This window comes from Dipodomys spectabilis, unplaced genomic scaffold (assembly GCF_019054845.1).
Source record: "Dipodomys spectabilis isolate Male_0828 unplaced genomic scaffold, ASM1905484v1 ptg000021l, whole genome shotgun sequence".
Lineage (NCBI taxonomy): Eukaryota > Metazoa > Chordata > Mammalia > Rodentia > Heteromyidae > Dipodomys > Dipodomys spectabilis.
Window position 1 is genome coordinate 7785903 of NW_024870698.1, and position 18556 is coordinate 7804458.

Here is an 18556-nt window from a genome sequence, read left to right on the forward strand (position 1 = left end):
AATTTAAGGACTTAATTATCGTAAATTCCAGAACATTAACAAATGTATTTTTCAAAGTATTTCAAGCTTAAAATCCACTTTAAGAATTATATTTTAGGTGGGGTGGGGGGAGAATGGGATGGGAAGGGGAAACAAAGGAGGGGGCTACAATGCTTGATAAATGTACTCATTATCTTGCCCATGTAATTGAAACCCCTCTGTACAGTATTTTCACAATAAAAAAAGAATTATAGCCGGGCGCTGGTGGCTCACGCCTGTAATCCTAGCTACTCAGGAGGCTGAGATCTGAGGATCGCGGTTCAAAGCCAGCACGGGCAGGAGAGACCATGAGACTCCTATCTCCAATAAACCACCAGAAAACCGGAAGTGGCGCTGTAGCTCAAGTGGTAGAGCGCTTGCCTTGAGCTGAAGAGCTGAGGGACAGCGCCCAGGCCCAGAGTTCAAGCCCCACGACCGACAAAAGAAAAAAAAAAAAAAGAATTATATTTTAGCAAGATGCAGTTGGCTCACACCTCTAATCCTAGCTACTTGGGAGGCTGAGATCCAAGAATCACAATTTAAAATCAGCCCAGGCAGGAAAGTCCTTCATTCTTATCACCAATCAACCAACAAAAGCTGAAAGTGAAGCTGTGGCTCAAGTGGTAGAGTGCCAGCTTTGAGTTAAAAGCTAAGGGACAGTGCATAGGCCTTGAGTTCAAGAAATGGACCACCAGTCCTCCACCCATGTTTTTTAGCAACAAAATGGAACTGCTTTAAGAGTTGACAATCAATAGAATGGTGTTGTCCTAATAATAACTGACCAATGTAGAAGTTTTACACTATACTATTTAAGACATGTAGAGGAAGTGAAATTGTGGCTCAAAATGGTACAGCACTAGCCTTGAGTGAGAGCTCAAAGACAATGAATGCCCAGGCCTTGAGTTCAAGCCCCACAACCAACAACAAAAAAAGGAAACACATAGAAATATGCTCTACTACAGAAAAGCTTATACAGATTAACATGCCTACATTTAACAAGTTTGTGTTTAGTAATTTCCTTAAGGTTATATTGAATCAACACTTCTGAAAGTACAGTTGTTCCTCAGCAACCTTCCAAGAACCTAAGTTGTACGCCCTTTGGCAGATTCCAAAATCTGTGGACACTCAAGCCTCAGTCTATGCATATCTTTCCATATATTTAAAAACTTACATTATACCTAATTCAATACAATGTAATATTTAATACCTAATATAATGAAAATCCTATAGAAATAATTACAATGAATTCTTTAATGAGAAAATGCAGTGTTGGGTATAAGTAACAATGCCCTAACAAAACTAAGCAACAACAAAAAAAACCACCAAACCAAATTTGTAATATCCAAATTCAATGTAGCTAAAATGATTAAGAAGCCAAACATACAGCTTTGTTATGGCAAAGGTGCTGAAATATATTTGGTGTTTTCTGATTAAAAAAAAAAAAAGTACCTAACAAACGAAGCCAACAAAACCATTTTTGTTCCAAAACACGTTAACCTGATCCTGCAATTTTAGCAAGGTTTGAACGCAATACTCTTTCACCTCACAACAGTCTTTAAAGAAAGCTAGGATAAGCCCCACGACCGACAAAAAAAAAAAAAAGAAAGCTAGGATGAATATACAGGCTATTTAAGATTTTCTAAGATGCTGGCACAGTTTTCTCTATTTCATTCTCTGCAACTATTTAAGTAGAAAAGTGAAATAAATAAAAAATCAAGTTAGCTTCCTATTAACAAGGCCTATTCAAAGGCCACAACTTTTTCATAAGACTTAAGTGGTTAGAATTTTATCTTCTAGGGGCTGGGAAGGTGGCTTGTGGTAGAGCGCTTGCCTTGCATGCATGAGGCCCTGGGTTTCATTCCTCAGCACTACATAAGCAAAAAGAAAAAAGCCAGAAGTGGCGCTGTGGCTCAAGTGGTAGAACGCTAGCCTTGAGCTGAAGAGCTGAGGGACAGCGTCCAGGCCCAGAGTTCAGGCCCCACAACTGCCCCCCCCCCAAAAAAAGAATTTTATCTTCTACTCCTTTCTAAATATCCAGAGTAAAATTAAATTACCTACCTGAAGTGCTACAGTTAAATTAGAACAAGGCTTACCACTTAGTAGACATTCAATGAATTAGTTTATAATTATTTGTACAATTAATGGTCTTTCAAGCACACCCATCTGTCTGTTTTCACCTCTTACTTCAAGTCCTAATTGTATTTATTCACTCATTCCACAGTAGCAACACCTGGGTTTAATTCATGTTGACCTTCCTCAATTGTAATTAATGTGTTAAAATAGCAACTTTGGAGGTCTCTTTTCCATTGGTTTGCCTGACTAGAAGATCCAATATAACTTCTCAAAGTAGGAATCCACTACTAGTACTATGACCTGAAAGCTGGTTATTACAATAACAGCAGCAAGAATCATTAACACTGACTGAAATACTTAATCTGACAGAGCTAGGACACCAGCACTGACTCCAAAGGCTTTGCTTTAGTAACTGGTCTTTTTTCCATCTTTTCTTGAGCCACCTACTTTTAAATGATGGTGCCTGTGGGACAGGCAACTTCACTGCTTTGTCTGTTGTTTCCAGGAACCCGCTATGTCGGTCCTCCAGCATCAACCTTTTTTTTTTTTTTGGTCGGTCATGGGGCTTGAACTCTGGGCTTGGGCGCTGTCCCTCAGCTCTTCAGCTCAAGGCAAGCGCTCTTACAGCTTGAGCCATAGCGCCACTTCCGGTTTTCTAGCGGTTTATTGGAGATATGAGTTTCACGGACTTTCCTGCCCAGGCTGGCTTTGAACCGCGATCCTCAGATCTCAGCCTCCTGAGTAGCTAGGATTACAGAGGCATGAGCCATCGGTGCCCAACACAACCTTAAAGGTTCTACACTACTCACCTATCTCCTTAGTGTCACAGTACTTGTATAATGCTTATATTTGTTAAATACTTTTATATTTTTTTCATCGTCTTGCCTATGGAAATTCCCTACCCTTTTGAGATTAAGGAAACAATTCTACAGCTGTATGATCCAGATATGAAAGTACCCCTCGGCTGGTTTGTTCAAAATTTATTTCACTCAAGCTTTACAAAGGGAGATTTATCACACTATGAAATCCAAGGTTGTTCATTTCTCCCAGTCACTTACAGATTTCAACCACATCCTCATCTTTGCCTTTTCTTGGCTTTCAATTAGCTTACTTCAAATTAAATACCAAACGAACATCTTAGGTCAGCACATAGTCTTATACATAAACTAGTCCCAGATTGGGTCTTGGCCTTGTACAATTATCCAAATAGAAACAAATTAATGACTCCAAAAGGATTCAAAATAAAAAGTACTCTAGTACCCTAATACTATACCCTGCTCAACCAGAAGTCTGATAAAATGTCTTTTCATTAATTATCCATCCCTCCCCTTTTTTAAATAATTATGCGAAAGATCCATCCAAATAGGCTGGATGGTAGGGACAAACTTCACTCATATTATTGCTGTAATACCACCACAAAGGTTCTGTATACAAAGTAAATACACAGATACAGACACAAATCCTGTTCCCAAAAGACTTTCTGGCCTAATTAGGGAATGCAGATAAAAAAGGACTTCTCTGATCCATAAACTAGTCCATTAACATCTTAAAATAGATTGCTAGCTTCAGCCAGTCAGATGTTTAGAGAATTCATAAAACTACAGTTACCTTCTCAAGTTGTAAATTTTCTCTTCAGATTAAGAAACAAAGCTATCTGGGCTGGGAATATAGCTTAGTGGTAGAGTGCTTGTCTAGCATGCATGAAGCCCTGGGTTTGATTCCTCAGTACCACATAAACAGAAAAGGCTAGAAGTAGGGTTGTGGCTCAAGTGGTAAAGCACTAGCCTTGAGCTAAAGCAGCTCAGGGACAGTACCTAGGCCCTGAGTTCAAGCCCCAGTACTGGGGGGGAGGAGGGAGAGCGGGAGGGGGAGAGGGAGAGGAAAGAGAAGGAGGAGGAGGAGGAGGAAGAGAAGAAAAAGAGATAGTAGTAGTAGTAGTGGTGGAGAAGGAAGAAGAACAAGAAAAACTATCTGCCTGTAACATTCTCATTCAGCAACCCAGCACTCCAATCCTTCTATGTAGGGCCTTCAATTCAGGCATTTACTTAAATTCTAACTTTCCCTGAATTAAATTCTTAAGTTTTCTTTCATATAAACCAAATATTGTTTCACATGTGTAATCTCAATTTGACTTAGATTTATGTTTTTAGTTGGTTGGGGGGGGGGGGTGGTCAAGACCAGGGCTACTTTTCATTACCATATCTAGCACTGCCTAACAAATACACCCAGCTAACTGAATTCCTAAGTATTACTTCAAACTCATTATCTCTCAGAAAACCAAAAGAGCAAATTCTTAAAATTTGTTAAACTTCAACTACAAACTGCTTTTGAAAATCTGCAAATGTGTTGGATGTCATCAATTACCCTCTCCTTTACATCCCTTTTACTGACAGTTCTGTTCTTCAATTGCCTTATTGGTGTGGATTTATTTTTTCATAATTCGCACTTGAAATGGCACAATACCAAACCTAGAATTTATTCACAGATATCCCAAACACCGAAACTACCTTTTCACCCTTACTTTATAAAATACATTAATTTGCTAAAGTACATTCAAATTGCTAAATTCTGAGTCCTTCAATTAGAACATTCAGTTAAAACTTTGCTATTCTGCCACAGTATAAAAGTTCCCGTAACAATACAATCCATACATAAGCATTTTATTTTCATATCTAAAAGTTGGCACTTATATGCCTTCTTCTTGCCCTACTATACACTATGATCTTAAGTTAAAGCCTTACTTTTAGTATTTGAGTTTCTCAATACATCTGAATATACAAAATAACAGAAGCATCCCAAACACTGCACTTAATGAAGCCTTCCTATCAGTTAAAACTACCACTCCCTTACTTCTTATTAAATAGGAAAGCTTTACATTTGAAACTCCTTTTTTTTAAGGTAATCTCCAGTACCAATTTCATTTGAAAAACAGCACTAGGTTTTATTTTTAACTTGAGCAAATTCTGGAAACAACACTAATAAACTTATCTTAACCCAGATTGTTTAACAACAACAATTATTAGTAATGGCTTCTGAGAACTGCTCCAGATCATCACAATGCCCAAAATACATTAGCTCTGGGCTAACATATCCATTTATGTTGTCATCACTTATTAAGTGAACCAAAATCTCTCAAGAGCATGCATCTTTTTAGTCTGGCCTGTTTCCTACTAACAATAATGCACACGCTTCTCTCCAATAATGCACATACCTTTCTCACATCTCATTTTCCAAACTGTCTCTATTCAACTAACTTACCAAGAAAAATGCTATGATCATAAATCAAATGTCAGAAATATATTGCTACTAAGTAAAATTTTTCCTTTGTTTTTCTTAAGTCCTTGACATCATCTGCATTTTCAAGTAGCACAAAAATGAGATACGATTTTCTTATAATTATTTTGTCAATTACACGGTAATTACAAGTGATCAATAATGCAGTATTATCTCAAGATTTATTCAATAAAGACTAAGGTTTAAGCCAAAAAATATGCCTCATAAAGATAAGTTGATGGAAGTATTTTGAAGTACAACTGCTGTTAAGTGAGACTAAAATGTGATGGTCAAATTAAACAATATGTATCAAACAAGTAGGAAAACACCTGACACACTAGATTTCTTGATTAAAGAATCTCCGTTCATGCTACTCTTCTACAAAAATCTAATCAGAAGACTTATTTATCCTATTACACTACACATATCTGTATTCAAAGAATTGGGTCATTACCCAGATAATAACTTACTTCCAAAATGTCTTGTAAAATAACCTTAAGGACTAGGGGCATGGTTCAAGCAGATCATCTGACCTTAAAGAGGGAGGCCTATATTCTTTCAGTACCTTCCCCCACCACCAAAAACCTCAAAAAACAAAAATCAAAGAAAACAAAATAGAAAAACCTTAGGAACAATGTATCATGACAGATTAAAATAAAAGAAGTTCAATGTCTTATACAGATACAGAGCAACAGGAACAAGATTTTTTTGGAAGAATGACCATTAGGCAATGTGCATCACTACTTACACAGAACACAACTGTTAAGATGAAGATAAAAAATACTAGGAAATGTTAAAAAGGTTAGAAAGCAGCTCATTCTGGCCACAAAGAGGAACTAAGACAGTGAGGTCGTGATAATTTACACTAGCAGTAACATTCTACTTAAGAACCAGCACCAATTAATCTGATCCGAAAACTATACTAAGAAGCTATATACAATTATTAACAAGAAAAAGCCATCTGGGGGCTGGGAAGATGGCTCAGTGGTAGAGTGTTTGCCTTGCATGCATGAGGCCCTGGACTCGATTCCTCAGCACCACATAAGCAGAAAAAAGCCAGAAGTGGCACTGTGGCTCAAGTGGTACAGTGCTAGTCTTGAGCTTCAGACTTATTCTGTTCTAAATTTGGGTAAGTTCAGCCTCTACTAGCTAAGTTCTTAACTAGTAGCTGAAAGCTACAATCAGAGAAGGTATTCATTTTTAAAGACTTAGTATACTTACTTAAGAATGGTTTTTGCACTACTGCAGTCTTCAAATCGAATGGAGTAACCAACTTCCTGGCCCAGCATTACATCCATTTCATCAGCAACTCTCTGAGCCACACTCATTGCAGCCACTCTCCTGGGTTGGGTACAGGCAACTCCTCTCTTGGGTCCTGGTAATGATCGCATGTATTCCACACACCACTGAGGAATCTACAGAGTAAGATCACATTTAAGTTATTCTATTCTAAGCATCAAGTATATTTACCATAAAATACTTTTCATCTCATTCAATAATTTAAAACAAAATTCAATTAAGCAAACAAGGAGAAATATTTATGAGACTGAGATCTGGACTCTGAATACCAAGGTGTTATATCTAACACTGACTCAGGAAATGATTTTTTGGGGGGAGGGGGAGAACATCTGGGTCTACTGAGGCTGTTCTCAATGATGTCCGATCACTTCTCTCTATGCAATAAAAAAGGATCCAAGTTATCAACAAATTATACTTAACAAATGTCCATTTCCAAATATATCCTAATAAAGTCTTTGACACTGCTATACAATCTCAATTACAAAATGTAGCTTTAAAATAATTTCATTTTTTTGTAACTGCTTTAAACTCTATCTTTGGTTCAATTCAAATTTGGGTTGAATGTTAACAGAACCAAATTCCACTACCTTTTCCTCCTACAAATAGTATTCCCAATGGCAATTTAGCTATCATCCAAAAAGTCAACTTTTAACTGCTCACATTCAATAGAACTTTGTTTCAGATTCAACAGGACCTAAAGTAATAGCACTTCACATAAGAGTAGCCAGGGAGAAAATGAAAAGTAAAAATCTAAGTGTTGGTAGTGGTAACATTCACCCTGTTCCATTTTAGAGACAGTTATGGATTCTCTCACTTTGGGTCCTACACCAGACACTCAACCAGAAAAGAACTATGAGAAAAATATAAATGTCTATCACACATTACACAGGAATCTAGTGCAACAAGGCTCGTATTTGTTTCTATCAAAGCTTCCAAAAGCCTCTCAAGCTCCAATGCCCCAGAATACACGGTTTATTTGGTACAATAGTTGAACAATGACATCTGGTAAAAAATAGTGGTTGCTGAACATTTTAAGTGAGGTAACCTCTGCAATATGGGGATAACTCTTGCTATCAACCATGGAAAGCACAACTAATCCACTGCTTTTCTGTGAACAAATATCTTTACATGGTTAAAACGAACCAACAGTACACTAAAACATTGTCCCCCTCGTTCTGTAACAGAATCATGGTTTACAGCTTTTTGGTAAGGTTTCATCATTTCCTCAATCCTCCTCCAAAAGCACAATGTATTTTAATGGACACTATGTGGCAAATTAAATGTATTTAAAATTCAGAATTCTTTTTTTTTTTGGGGGGGGGGGGGGGGGTCCGATGGTGGGGCCTGAACTCTGGGCCTGGGCGCTGTCCCTCAGCTCTTCAACTCAAGGCTAGCGCTCTACCACTTGAGCCAGAGTGCCACTTCCGGCTTTTTTCTTTTGCTTATGTGGTGCTGAGGAATGGAACCCAGGGCCTCATGCATGCAAGGCAAGCACTCTACTACTAAGCCACCTTCCCAGCCCCTAAAATTCAGAATTCTTAATACAATGTTCCTAGATTAATTTCCTAAAGCTCACTCTAGTGAAATGGATAACTTACCCTTATTTTGAAAACAAAGTATCTATAGTTAGTTTAGCAGTTCTCAAACTTTTAGGACTTCTTTATACTCTGAAATTAACTGAGCATGCCAACCCAATGAATCCATTAAGTCAGAAAAGTGAAAATCTGCTAAATGTTTCATCAATTCCCAGCTGAACTAGCTTCAGTTTCTCCTATCATGTGCTCACAGAGTAATGCAAAATGCCTTTACTGTGGATCTGTCAAAGTTGCTCATTACTTTAGATTTCATTTAGATGATCTCATTTTCTTACTGGCACAGAGATGACCAAAACTATGGCTGACATTTGAGTAGGTTTTTAATAAGCATATGCCAAAAAAATCATTTGAATTCACTTTTCAAACTGATTTTTCCCTTCAAACCCTATAATCTTAAGTAATCACATCTCAAGTACCCCACAAAAGACGTCTTTTTTTTTTTTTTGTAAGTACTGGGGTTAGAACTCAGTCTTGTGCTTTGTAAGCTGCCAAGCTACACCTTCAGCCCTATTTTTCACTCATTATGTTCAGGACAGAGTGACTGAGCCACAATCCAACTACTTTAGGCTTCCTATCTTCACTATTACAAGTAAACCTCATCACCACATCCAGCCTCTCTCAGTGGAGACAATGCCTTGTAGACTTTTCTGCTCAGGCTGACTTGGAATCATGATTTTCCCAGCCTCTTACATGCTTGAAATGACAAGCAAACTTGTTCTGCCTAGGGTATCCTGGTACCTCAATTCTCCAGTTCTCACTCCATTCTCAGCCTCCAAAGTATCTAGAATTATAGGCATAAGTCACTGGGGCTGGTGTTAATCAAAATAATAACAAACATCTTCTTTTGAGTTTATTAGACTTTCCGACTTTCCACTATATGATCTGCTAATAAACTAATGAGAAATAAGGCTGACCGAATCATATAACAGCTGTATGAAATATAAACTTAGTTATATACAGACAAAACTTTAATAATACTGAGGCAACCTAAATCCATAACCAAGGACAACTCATCAACCTCTCTGTTAAATTTCTCATACATCTAAGCCTCATTCTGCTCATCTGCAAAATGTGAAGATTACTCTCACTGAACATTTATAGAAAAACTTAAAATGAGTGGTAATACACAAAAAGCCAGTACCTGACTTTACTTAATTTTAAAAATAAATGTTATTAACACTCAACTGGTAACATCTTTGAAACAATTATTTAAAATACTGTGACATTGACAGTTTTAGAGTTATAGTCATAAATATGTGGTCATTCCAATAGGTAAGTAAAAACCCAACATTCTCTGTATTTCACATCTACATTAAGTGTTCTGGTACTTTTCCTACTTTAGTTAATAAAATAGTTTTCAAAATGTCTCCATGAAATACTCAAATTGATTCATTACACATCAGTCCCCCCACCCCCGCCAATAAACAGTAACAACAAGAAAAAACAAACCCTAAGCTTGGTACCTATAATCCCAGCACTTGGGAGGCTGAGGCAAGAGGATTCAGTTCAAGGCTAGCTGGTCTGGACTACAGAGAACCCCCCCCCCCCAAAATATCCTCAACTCTCTGTACAGTGTGCTCTATTCTAACCATGTACCTTTGACAGAGGTATTAACTACCATCTCTGCATACTAAGATAGGCAATTATTAAATTCATTTCAACATTTTCCTCAATTTCCCAAACTTTCTACAATGGCAACATCTGTAATCAAAAGATAAATTAAAAAATGTGTATGTGTGTGTGTGTGCATGTGTGTGTCCGTGCATACATTTACCAATGGTTCAGGCTCAAACATAAAAAGATGTTATTACTCAGCAAAAAAATTGCAGAAATACCATTTTTTACCTACCAGATTAGTAAAAATTCAAGTTTGGTAATATAATCTAACAGCCTCCTGCACATGCTTAAATTGTAATGTTTCCAGTGGGGAAAAAAAGGCTATTTGGCTATATTTATTACAAGCAATACCCTGCCTCGACGTAACATATTTCCCCATAAAACCCTTAAAAACACCCCAGATGTCTATTCACAGGGGTCTAGTAAAAATGCCATATCTGCACTTGAAAATTTCTAGGTGCCTTATGAACAAGTCATCTTCACACTGTTTAGTGGGGTTGGGAAGAACCAAATGGAGGTATGAGTAGACTTTACTGTAAGCTTTTTAGAGCTTCTACTTTTTGAACTACTTAATATTCACCTAGTTCAACAAATTATTTCAAAACAAAACAAAAACAAAACCACCACTTCGTGGTTCAAATCTCACCACGTAGCACAAGAACAGGAACTTTATGCCTCTAATTATACACCAAACCCCAGAGTCAAAGTGGGTTGGAGATTATCACCTCCACACCTAAGGTAACAAAACTGGAGAAAAAAGCACTGCAATTTTCCTCAAAAGACTTGGAGAGTATACGACTCCCTACAGTATTCTCCCTCTGAAAGTCTACAGCAAGTACTAATCATCACAGCAGCTATTCTTGAAGGTGTTCTACAAAACAAACAATGGAAATGATCACTCAGATCAAATAAACAACATGTGGTAAGTTTTAACATTAGTAAAAATATGTACCATACTCCACAATAACTCACCTGTGTTGTTTTACCAGACCCAGTCTCACCAACCAGTACAAACGACTGATGTCTAACAAGAATATCTGTAAACCTATCCTTGTATTCCCATACAGGGAGTTGAAGACGTTTCTTTAGAATATCATAGTATCGAGGGGTATGGGGTAAGTTGGTGAATGGATTAATGCACTGTGGCAGTGATGTGTGTCCTGCATGTCCAGTGTGAGCTGAGTGAGCAGAATGTGTAGAATGTGTTGAATGAGCTGAGTGGGCTGAATGAGCTGAATGAGATGCTTTTAAAGGTGGCAATCCAGCACTGATAAGCATAGCATTAGTTGAAGCTCGCAACTCCTTCTCCTTTTCTTTCTCCCTCTCTCGTTCTCTATCTCCTCTATCACGTTCTCGATCTCGATCTTTGGAACGATCTTCACGGTCCCGGTCACGATCTCGATCTTTCCTAGAAATAAAAATTTTATATTCAGATTCTGAGTTATACAAAAACCATGTTCATGGTAGCATGGTCAATGAGTATAAATTTCAGTAGCTATCTGATTGAAATAATGACCAATTGCCCACAATCTATCATAAATATCTTTATTCTCTTTCAAGTACTTTTAACCAGACAACACAAGAACTGAGCCTCATGCAAATAAAAAGCCTGACTTATTTTAGCAGGTCAGGAAGCTGAGGATAAAGAAAAAGGTCAAATTATAAAGGTGACATCGCAATCTTTCCTAGAAAGTTTTGTGAAAAATTATTTTTTGCAGTTTCATGTTGTACTAAGTGAAGAACAGTTTAATGTTATACATAGTATCAAAAGTATATATAACTTTATAAGAAAAACAAAATAAAAAACTTTATTCCCTAGCTTTAACTACATTTTCAACTTAAAAGTAACAGTCACATACTTTCAGTCAATATAACCAATTTAAAAATAAGTTTCACTGAACATTGTTCACTGGAGTTGTTTCTAAAATGTTTATTTTTTTTCAGGTAATTCTTTTAGCTAAAAGTTAGCCAATTTTAAGGAATACTAATTCTGGTATCCACTTCTAGTTACTAGAGATAAACCCTAATACAATGATGACCTATGCTAGGAAATCCAACAAGTAGCATGGCCCTGAGATGTACCTGAAAGTTACCGGATAGCTGAAATATAATGATCTGTGCTTATTACATTTTACTAATTCAGTTTAGAAATATAATGATCTGCCAAGCACCAGTGGCTCACGCCTGTAATCCTAGCTACTCAAGAGGCTGACATCTGAGGATCGAGGTTCAAAGCCAGCCTGGGCAGGAAAGTCCATGAGACTCCTATCTCCAAAAAAATACTAGAAAACCAGAGTGGCACTGTGGCTCAAGCAGTAGAGCACTAGCCTTCAGCTGAAGAGCGCAGGGACAGTGCCCAAGCCCAGAGTTCAAGCCCCAGACTGACCCCACCCCCCAAAAAAGAGAGGGAGGGAGGGAGGGAGGGAGGGAGGGAGGGAGGGAGGGAGGGAGGGAGGGAGGGAGGGAGGGAGAAGAAATATAATGATCTGTGCTTATTCATTTTACTAATCCAGTTTATGTCAGACCAACGCTTACTCTGGACAAACCCATAACAAGATGTTGGAATCCAAACTAAAACAGTGAGCCAACATGCCATAAGACAGTCCCTGTGTCATTGTTCCTTATTCTCAATTGTTTCCTGTGACTGAAGGGATCAGTAGCAGAGTAAAAAAGAGCATTTACTCTCCATAATGTGCATGTAGGTATATACACATCTTACCTAGGCAAAAACAACTCTATTCACACAAAATACAGCTAAAATGCAAAACCTAGCATTCAGTTAGACTAGTCCTAGCACAGAAATGGTAAACTAGCCAACTATATCTGAGCTTGTCCTACTTAAAATTTTTATAGGGGAGAAAAGCCTTATTTTATAAAGTTCACTGAATTAAATGACATAAAAGCTAGAACTGAATAAAGACAGCCATCCTACCCAAAACATATATACAAATATATAATCTCAAAGGTAAAGGCTAAAAGATAATAAACATAAAACAATGAAGTCTCACAATTCAAAACTTGAAATTCCTAGACTATTTTTGAATATGTTATCGACCATCTGCTTTCTTTATTCTCTCATTGTGACTCTAAGTCTAATGTGCTCACAAATAAGCATAAGCACTTTTATTGCCCAAAAATGTGAATGGGGAGTAATGTATAAACAGCAAGGGATAATATGCCTAGCAAAGTAAGAAATACTATGGTTACAAATGGCTTAAATTAGAGATAATACTTAAAATATCTAATCTAGGTTCACACCTGCAATCCTAGCTATGATGTTCCTGAAAGTGGAGATAATCAGGTTCAAGGCTAGCCTGGGAGATGGGACAAGTTAGAAAAACCCTGTTTTAACCAATAAACTAGATGTAAGTGACATGCACTTGTCATCTCAGCTATACGGAAAGGCATGCACAAGTATTTTTGCCCTAGCTGGTCTAGGCAAAAACTAAAAACAACCAAATCAAAAAGAGTGGAAGGGCATGGCCTAAGTGGTAGAGCCACCACTCAACAGCTGGTATTACAAGGGTTTGTTTCTAATCATTCCTTCATCATGGAATGGACCAAAATGTTTAATGGACTTCTCAAGTATTTCCAGCACAGTACCAGGCACTTAAAAAGAGATGGACCTGTCCTTTCCAGTTATAAAATGTGGACAGTGAGGTATGATAAGAAAACTAGACCAATGCTCTGCTTTGGTAAAATCTATGCTTAACAATAGTTTTCAATGATCCACTTCATTCACAGCTTTACCCTCTCCCCGCCAAAAACACAAAAATACAAAGAAGGCATAAGCCTTACCAAGTGAAAAACTTTAATAAAAAGTTATCAGGTTAAATAAAGCAATTGAAAGGATCTAAAAACTAATTCAACCAACTGAAACTTTCCTACAGTTCATACTGTTTTTCAGCAAGAATTAAAAATCTGTTTAGTAGGGACCCAAGCCCTCTGTTTCACAAATACAAAAATTTGTGCGATTTTCTTTTTTGAACAGGCACCTCTATTACAAAAGCCAAACTTAAAAATTTTACTAAGTTGTAATGCTTTTTTAAAAACATCAAAACTTTGCTTTCACCTAAGTCATACTATTATAACACTGGCAGTTACCAAGTGCATGGCTCTCATGGCTCTATTTCTCAGTTCAATTCCAGTTCAGCATTTAAGCTGATCACAGTATTTGTTCCTCACCTGTAAACTGTGGCAATTAAAGTTTTGTGCAATTGAAATGTGCATAAAATATGGCCTGGTATACTGGAAATGCCTAACAAATATTGGCGATCATTTTTTAAATTAGATAGTAAAACTCCCTAAAAATGGAATACACACTGAAATACTAGTGAGGATGCAAATTCATCATCACAATCAATACTTTAATGAAACATAACCTCCCGCCCCCCCCCCCACACACACACAGAGGTAATCTTACTTTCAGGAATATCTAAGCACATTTGTTAAATGTCAATGTGTATATTTTAAAATGTTCACCATAATTTTCATCTACAAACCACTTAAAAAAGTATCAACAAGCAGGACACTAGTTGAGTTACTATGCATCTTTTACAACCGGAAACTATGCAACCAATGAAAAGGATAACTTATCTACAGCTAATAACACTTGAGAGAAAAGTCAAAGCACACATTGACATATATTGTTAAGATCTCACTGCCTATAATTAAATATTAATATCAGGGACCAAAAACTGTTCATAGAATGTTCTCCAAAGATGCAGAGAAATGTTTCAGAGAATCTACTGCCTTCTTCTAAATACCTTCGGGTATGGACATTTCTATGTTCCACTAGAGCAAGTTACTACAAGGGATTATAGTGAAAATGTGTTCAAGTGACAAAACATGTAGAATAGTGTCAGGTATGCAGCACATCCCCTATTTGTATTATATTAATGTGTCTACTTTTCAATTAACAGGAAAAGCTCTTATAATGAAGTAATACAGCCAGATTACCATTAGAATAAAAATGTTTCTAAGTTTAAAAAGTTTCCTCCATATTTCACATTTCCTGTCATTTGGTAATGTCATATTGAAGACTGTGGGTTTATGAAAAAAAGGAAAAAGATGTCTGAATACATAGCAGACACCTATAACTTTCCCACCTCACGCCAACATCTAAGTATGCCAGGAACAATCCCTTCTCAGTAAGGAGTGTGAAATTACCTGCTGAATTAAGTCCCTACTAATTACTCCCCTAGTTAGTACTGGAGAAGACACCAGATTTTTGACAGTCAAATTCATAAGACCAATAAACCTAAAATGCTCTCAAACCAATACAGCCATCAGTAGGGAGGGAAGCAGCATTAGTAATAATCATCATCATCATCATCATCATCATCATCATAACCAAAAAAGGTCTGGCTCAAATGAAGAGTACAAAATCAAACCCCAAGGCTTACAATGAAAATTAAAAAAAAAAAAATACAAAGGATCATTTGCTAGTTAACAAATGACTTTAAAAGCAACTCTTTAAGCACTAAGAAATATTGCCAAGCCCATTGTTAAAAAAAAAAAATCAGTTCTTGGGGAAAAAATGAGGGAAAGGCTACCCCTGTTCAAAAAGAATTGTACTCATTACCTTATTTTAAAACCCCTCAGTACATCACCTTACAAAAAAAATTTTTTTAAGAAAAAAATCAGTTCTATGAGAAAAGTCAAAGGATATAAACTAATGTAAAAATCACTTCTCCAGGCAAGGGATAGGTGGCTCATGCCTGTAATCTGGCTATTCAGGAGGCTGTGAAGATCATAGTTTGAACTCAGCCAGTAAGTCCTTTTGAGAATCTTATCTCCAACCAAGCAGCAAAAAGCCCTAAGTGGCCCTGTGGCTCACATAGCACAGTGCAAGTCTTGAGCAAAAAGAAGCCCAGGGACAGTTCTGAGGCCCTGAGTTCAAGCCCCAGGACTGGCCAAAAAAAAAGCAAAAGCTCCAGGGACAGCACCCAAGCCCTGAGTTGAAGACACAGAAGAGGCACACACATACAAAAAATTGCTCTTCAGATTTTCTCTAGAATTTAAGCACATTCTACAGATTAACTCTCCATTGATGACAGGCAAATACCAAGTTAACACCCACAGTCATCATAGTACCATCACAGACCCAAAACAGTGTTATTTTTAGCAAGGGTTTGTGCTTTCCAAAAGAATGTCAAAAGCCACAAATACATGATGACGAACCCACTAATGTCAAGGAATACATTTTAAATAGTGCACAAATGTAGAAATACAATCAATTCTATCCCAATATACCTTTTTTCCAATCTGACCTCGTACATCAGTTGTATAGCTAGCCAAAAAACAAGCACTTTTTGGTTCAGAAGAATGAAGAACCAAGTCTTCCTTCTCTTTACAAACCCATGATTAATATGTCATTAAAACTACAGCATCACACAGTACTTTTATCATGAAAATGAGAAGTAATCTTCTAAACCCTACTAAGAACTATGTGCTTGCCCAAAACCTCTTAACTCTGCTCTCCATGTCTCATTCTGTGAGTGGAGCAGAGGAGACCCTCTTGAAGGTTGAAGCTCCAAGATAAGGATCTGTAAAGAGCTCACAAGCACTACCATCTTATGCCTTTTGTTTTGAACAGCCTTAGAGGCTTGTTTTATGGTGTTACTTCATTACACAATGTCTAGTATTGTAAGCTTTAAAAACACACAAAATTAAAATGTGAAAGGCATCAAAAAGTACATCCAAAACTGGTATTTATTTCATATCCTAGATCCCTAAGAATCAACCTCCTCAAAATGGTAGTGAACAAAACTTCACAGAAGTTACCAAGATGTCGATACTAATCGGTGTCCCAAACACACACTTGTCACGGTGGTGAAGCTTCTGGTTTTAAATACCTAAGAAATCACTGTATGCAAAACGTACACTGGATAAGACTACTCTGACACACTGCTTAAGTAAAATACTGAATGCCTCTGCATGCTTAGGGAAAGGCTAGAGAAAAGTAAACGAACACCACGAGCCTGCACAGGAACTTGGAAACCTCAGCAGGGCCTACTATACTTTGCCACAAACAATAACCACACTCTTGTTTTTTTTAAGCATCTTAAAAATGCTAAAAGGCCAAGGATATTTCAAATAACCAAGACTATGTGTGTGTTTTCCAAGAGAAACACAAATACAAGTACTTCATGGACCCACGAAGGCCGAGGAACGCATTCTTTAAATGGTGCACCAAGTACCGTCACTATCTTTTGGATTTCAAAAGTAACTTAGGAAGGAAAGGAGGAGAAATCGTGGGAAAGGAAAAAAGAAAAAAGGAGGATGTGCTGCCTGCCCACTCCTACCCCAGGGATGCCCAAGCCACCAGTTTTGGGTCCGAGCAGGAAATAAAAAGGAGATGGCGGGAGAGGAGGCAGAGAGCGGAAGTTTTGTCTTCCCATCTCCTCATCAAGTCCTTGAATGGGCCCGGGCTCGCTCTCTCCCGCCAAACGTGAAACTCGGCGGCTCCCAAACCAGAATCCGTCCATCTACCCACCCATCATCCACCCACGAGGTCCACCCCACGTTTTCCTTCCTCCCAGCAGGCCCGCCACAGTCCCTCCACCCACCACGAACTCCCCGGCCGCCGGCCTCGCGGGTCCCCCCCGCCCCGACACCCCATGCGGGCCTGCCCCAGGACCCGCGCGCTCGCCCCTTCCCCAGCGCCCATTCGCCACCCCCCCACCCCGGCCGCCGGGCCCCACCCGGGCCTTGGGCCCAGCAAGATCGGGTGTCCTTGGCCGAGGGCCCTCCCCCGCCCCCTGCCCGGCTCCAGGCCTCACTCGGGAGCCGGGGCCACGAGGCCCGCGCTGCCCCCCCGCCCGACTGCAGCCACGGGGCCTCTGGCCGGGGGGCCGGGCGCGGAGGAGCGCGGGGAGCACGGGGAGCCGCCGCCGCCGCCGCCCTCGTGGCCGCCACAGGCCTCTCCGCCCTCCACACAAGGCCGGGCGGCGGCCCCGCCACACGCATCCCGGCGCCCTTGCGGGCCGATCGGGCGCCGCTCCAACTCGAACCCCAAAAGAAACAAAGGCCCGGCCGGCGGGACCCCGCCGGGACCGCCAGGCCGAGCCCGAGCCGCCGCCTCGCGCCCCGGGCCTGGCTTACCCATCGGTCCCCGCACGCTTCTTGCCGGAGGGGTAATCCTCCCCGAGATCCAACCGGTGCCGCTTGGACATCTTCGCCCTCGCCCCGCAGGAGGAATTAACACGAGATAAAGCGGACGGCTTTATCCGCCCAGTCGAGGGCAGCGACTTAACTCTTGGGGGGAAATCTCCACCCCTCCCGCTACAACAGCCCACACCGAGCGGCCCGAACCAGGAGCTAAAATGGCGGCGGCGACGAGGGCTGGGCCTGCGCGCGCGCGCTTCCGCAGCGTGCGTGCTGTGCGTGCGAACGTGGGGCGCGCGCACGCCGCCCAGAGGCGGGACCTCCAGTACGGCCCTGCTACTCGATTGGCTAGATCTTTCGGCGCCGGATGTGTCTCCTCCCTCCAGCCGGAGCTACGAGCGGGTCTGAGTTGCTGCTTGGGCGGGCGTGAGTCTCCGGCCTTCCCACGCTTGCCGCCTCACCTGGTGCCTCTCATTTTTAACCGAAAAGAAAAAAAAAAATCTAGTCGTGGCTAGGAAACCCTATCTACTTTGTATTGATGTGGCTTTAAAGGAGCCTAAGACTTGGAGACG

At 39.6% G+C, this 18556-nt stretch overlaps 1 protein-coding gene across 1 annotated transcript in view; it reads right to left on the minus strand.

Moving 5' to 3' along the window:
• Dhx15 (DEAH-box helicase 15) overlaps positions 1-18239 on the minus strand; it is a 44893-nt gene extending 26654 nt beyond the window's left edge. The window contains exons 1-3 of the mRNA XM_042674781.1: positions 17982-18239; positions 10848-11283; positions 6586-6779 (exon numbers count right to left, since the gene is read on the minus strand). Coding sequence (XP_042530715.1) covers positions 6586-6779; positions 10848-11283; positions 17982-18052 — 701 coding nt within the window. The 5' untranslated portion in view covers positions 18053-18239. The remainder of the gene's footprint in view (positions 1-6585; positions 6780-10847; positions 11284-17981) is intronic.
• Positions 18240-18556: the final 317 nt, after the last annotated feature.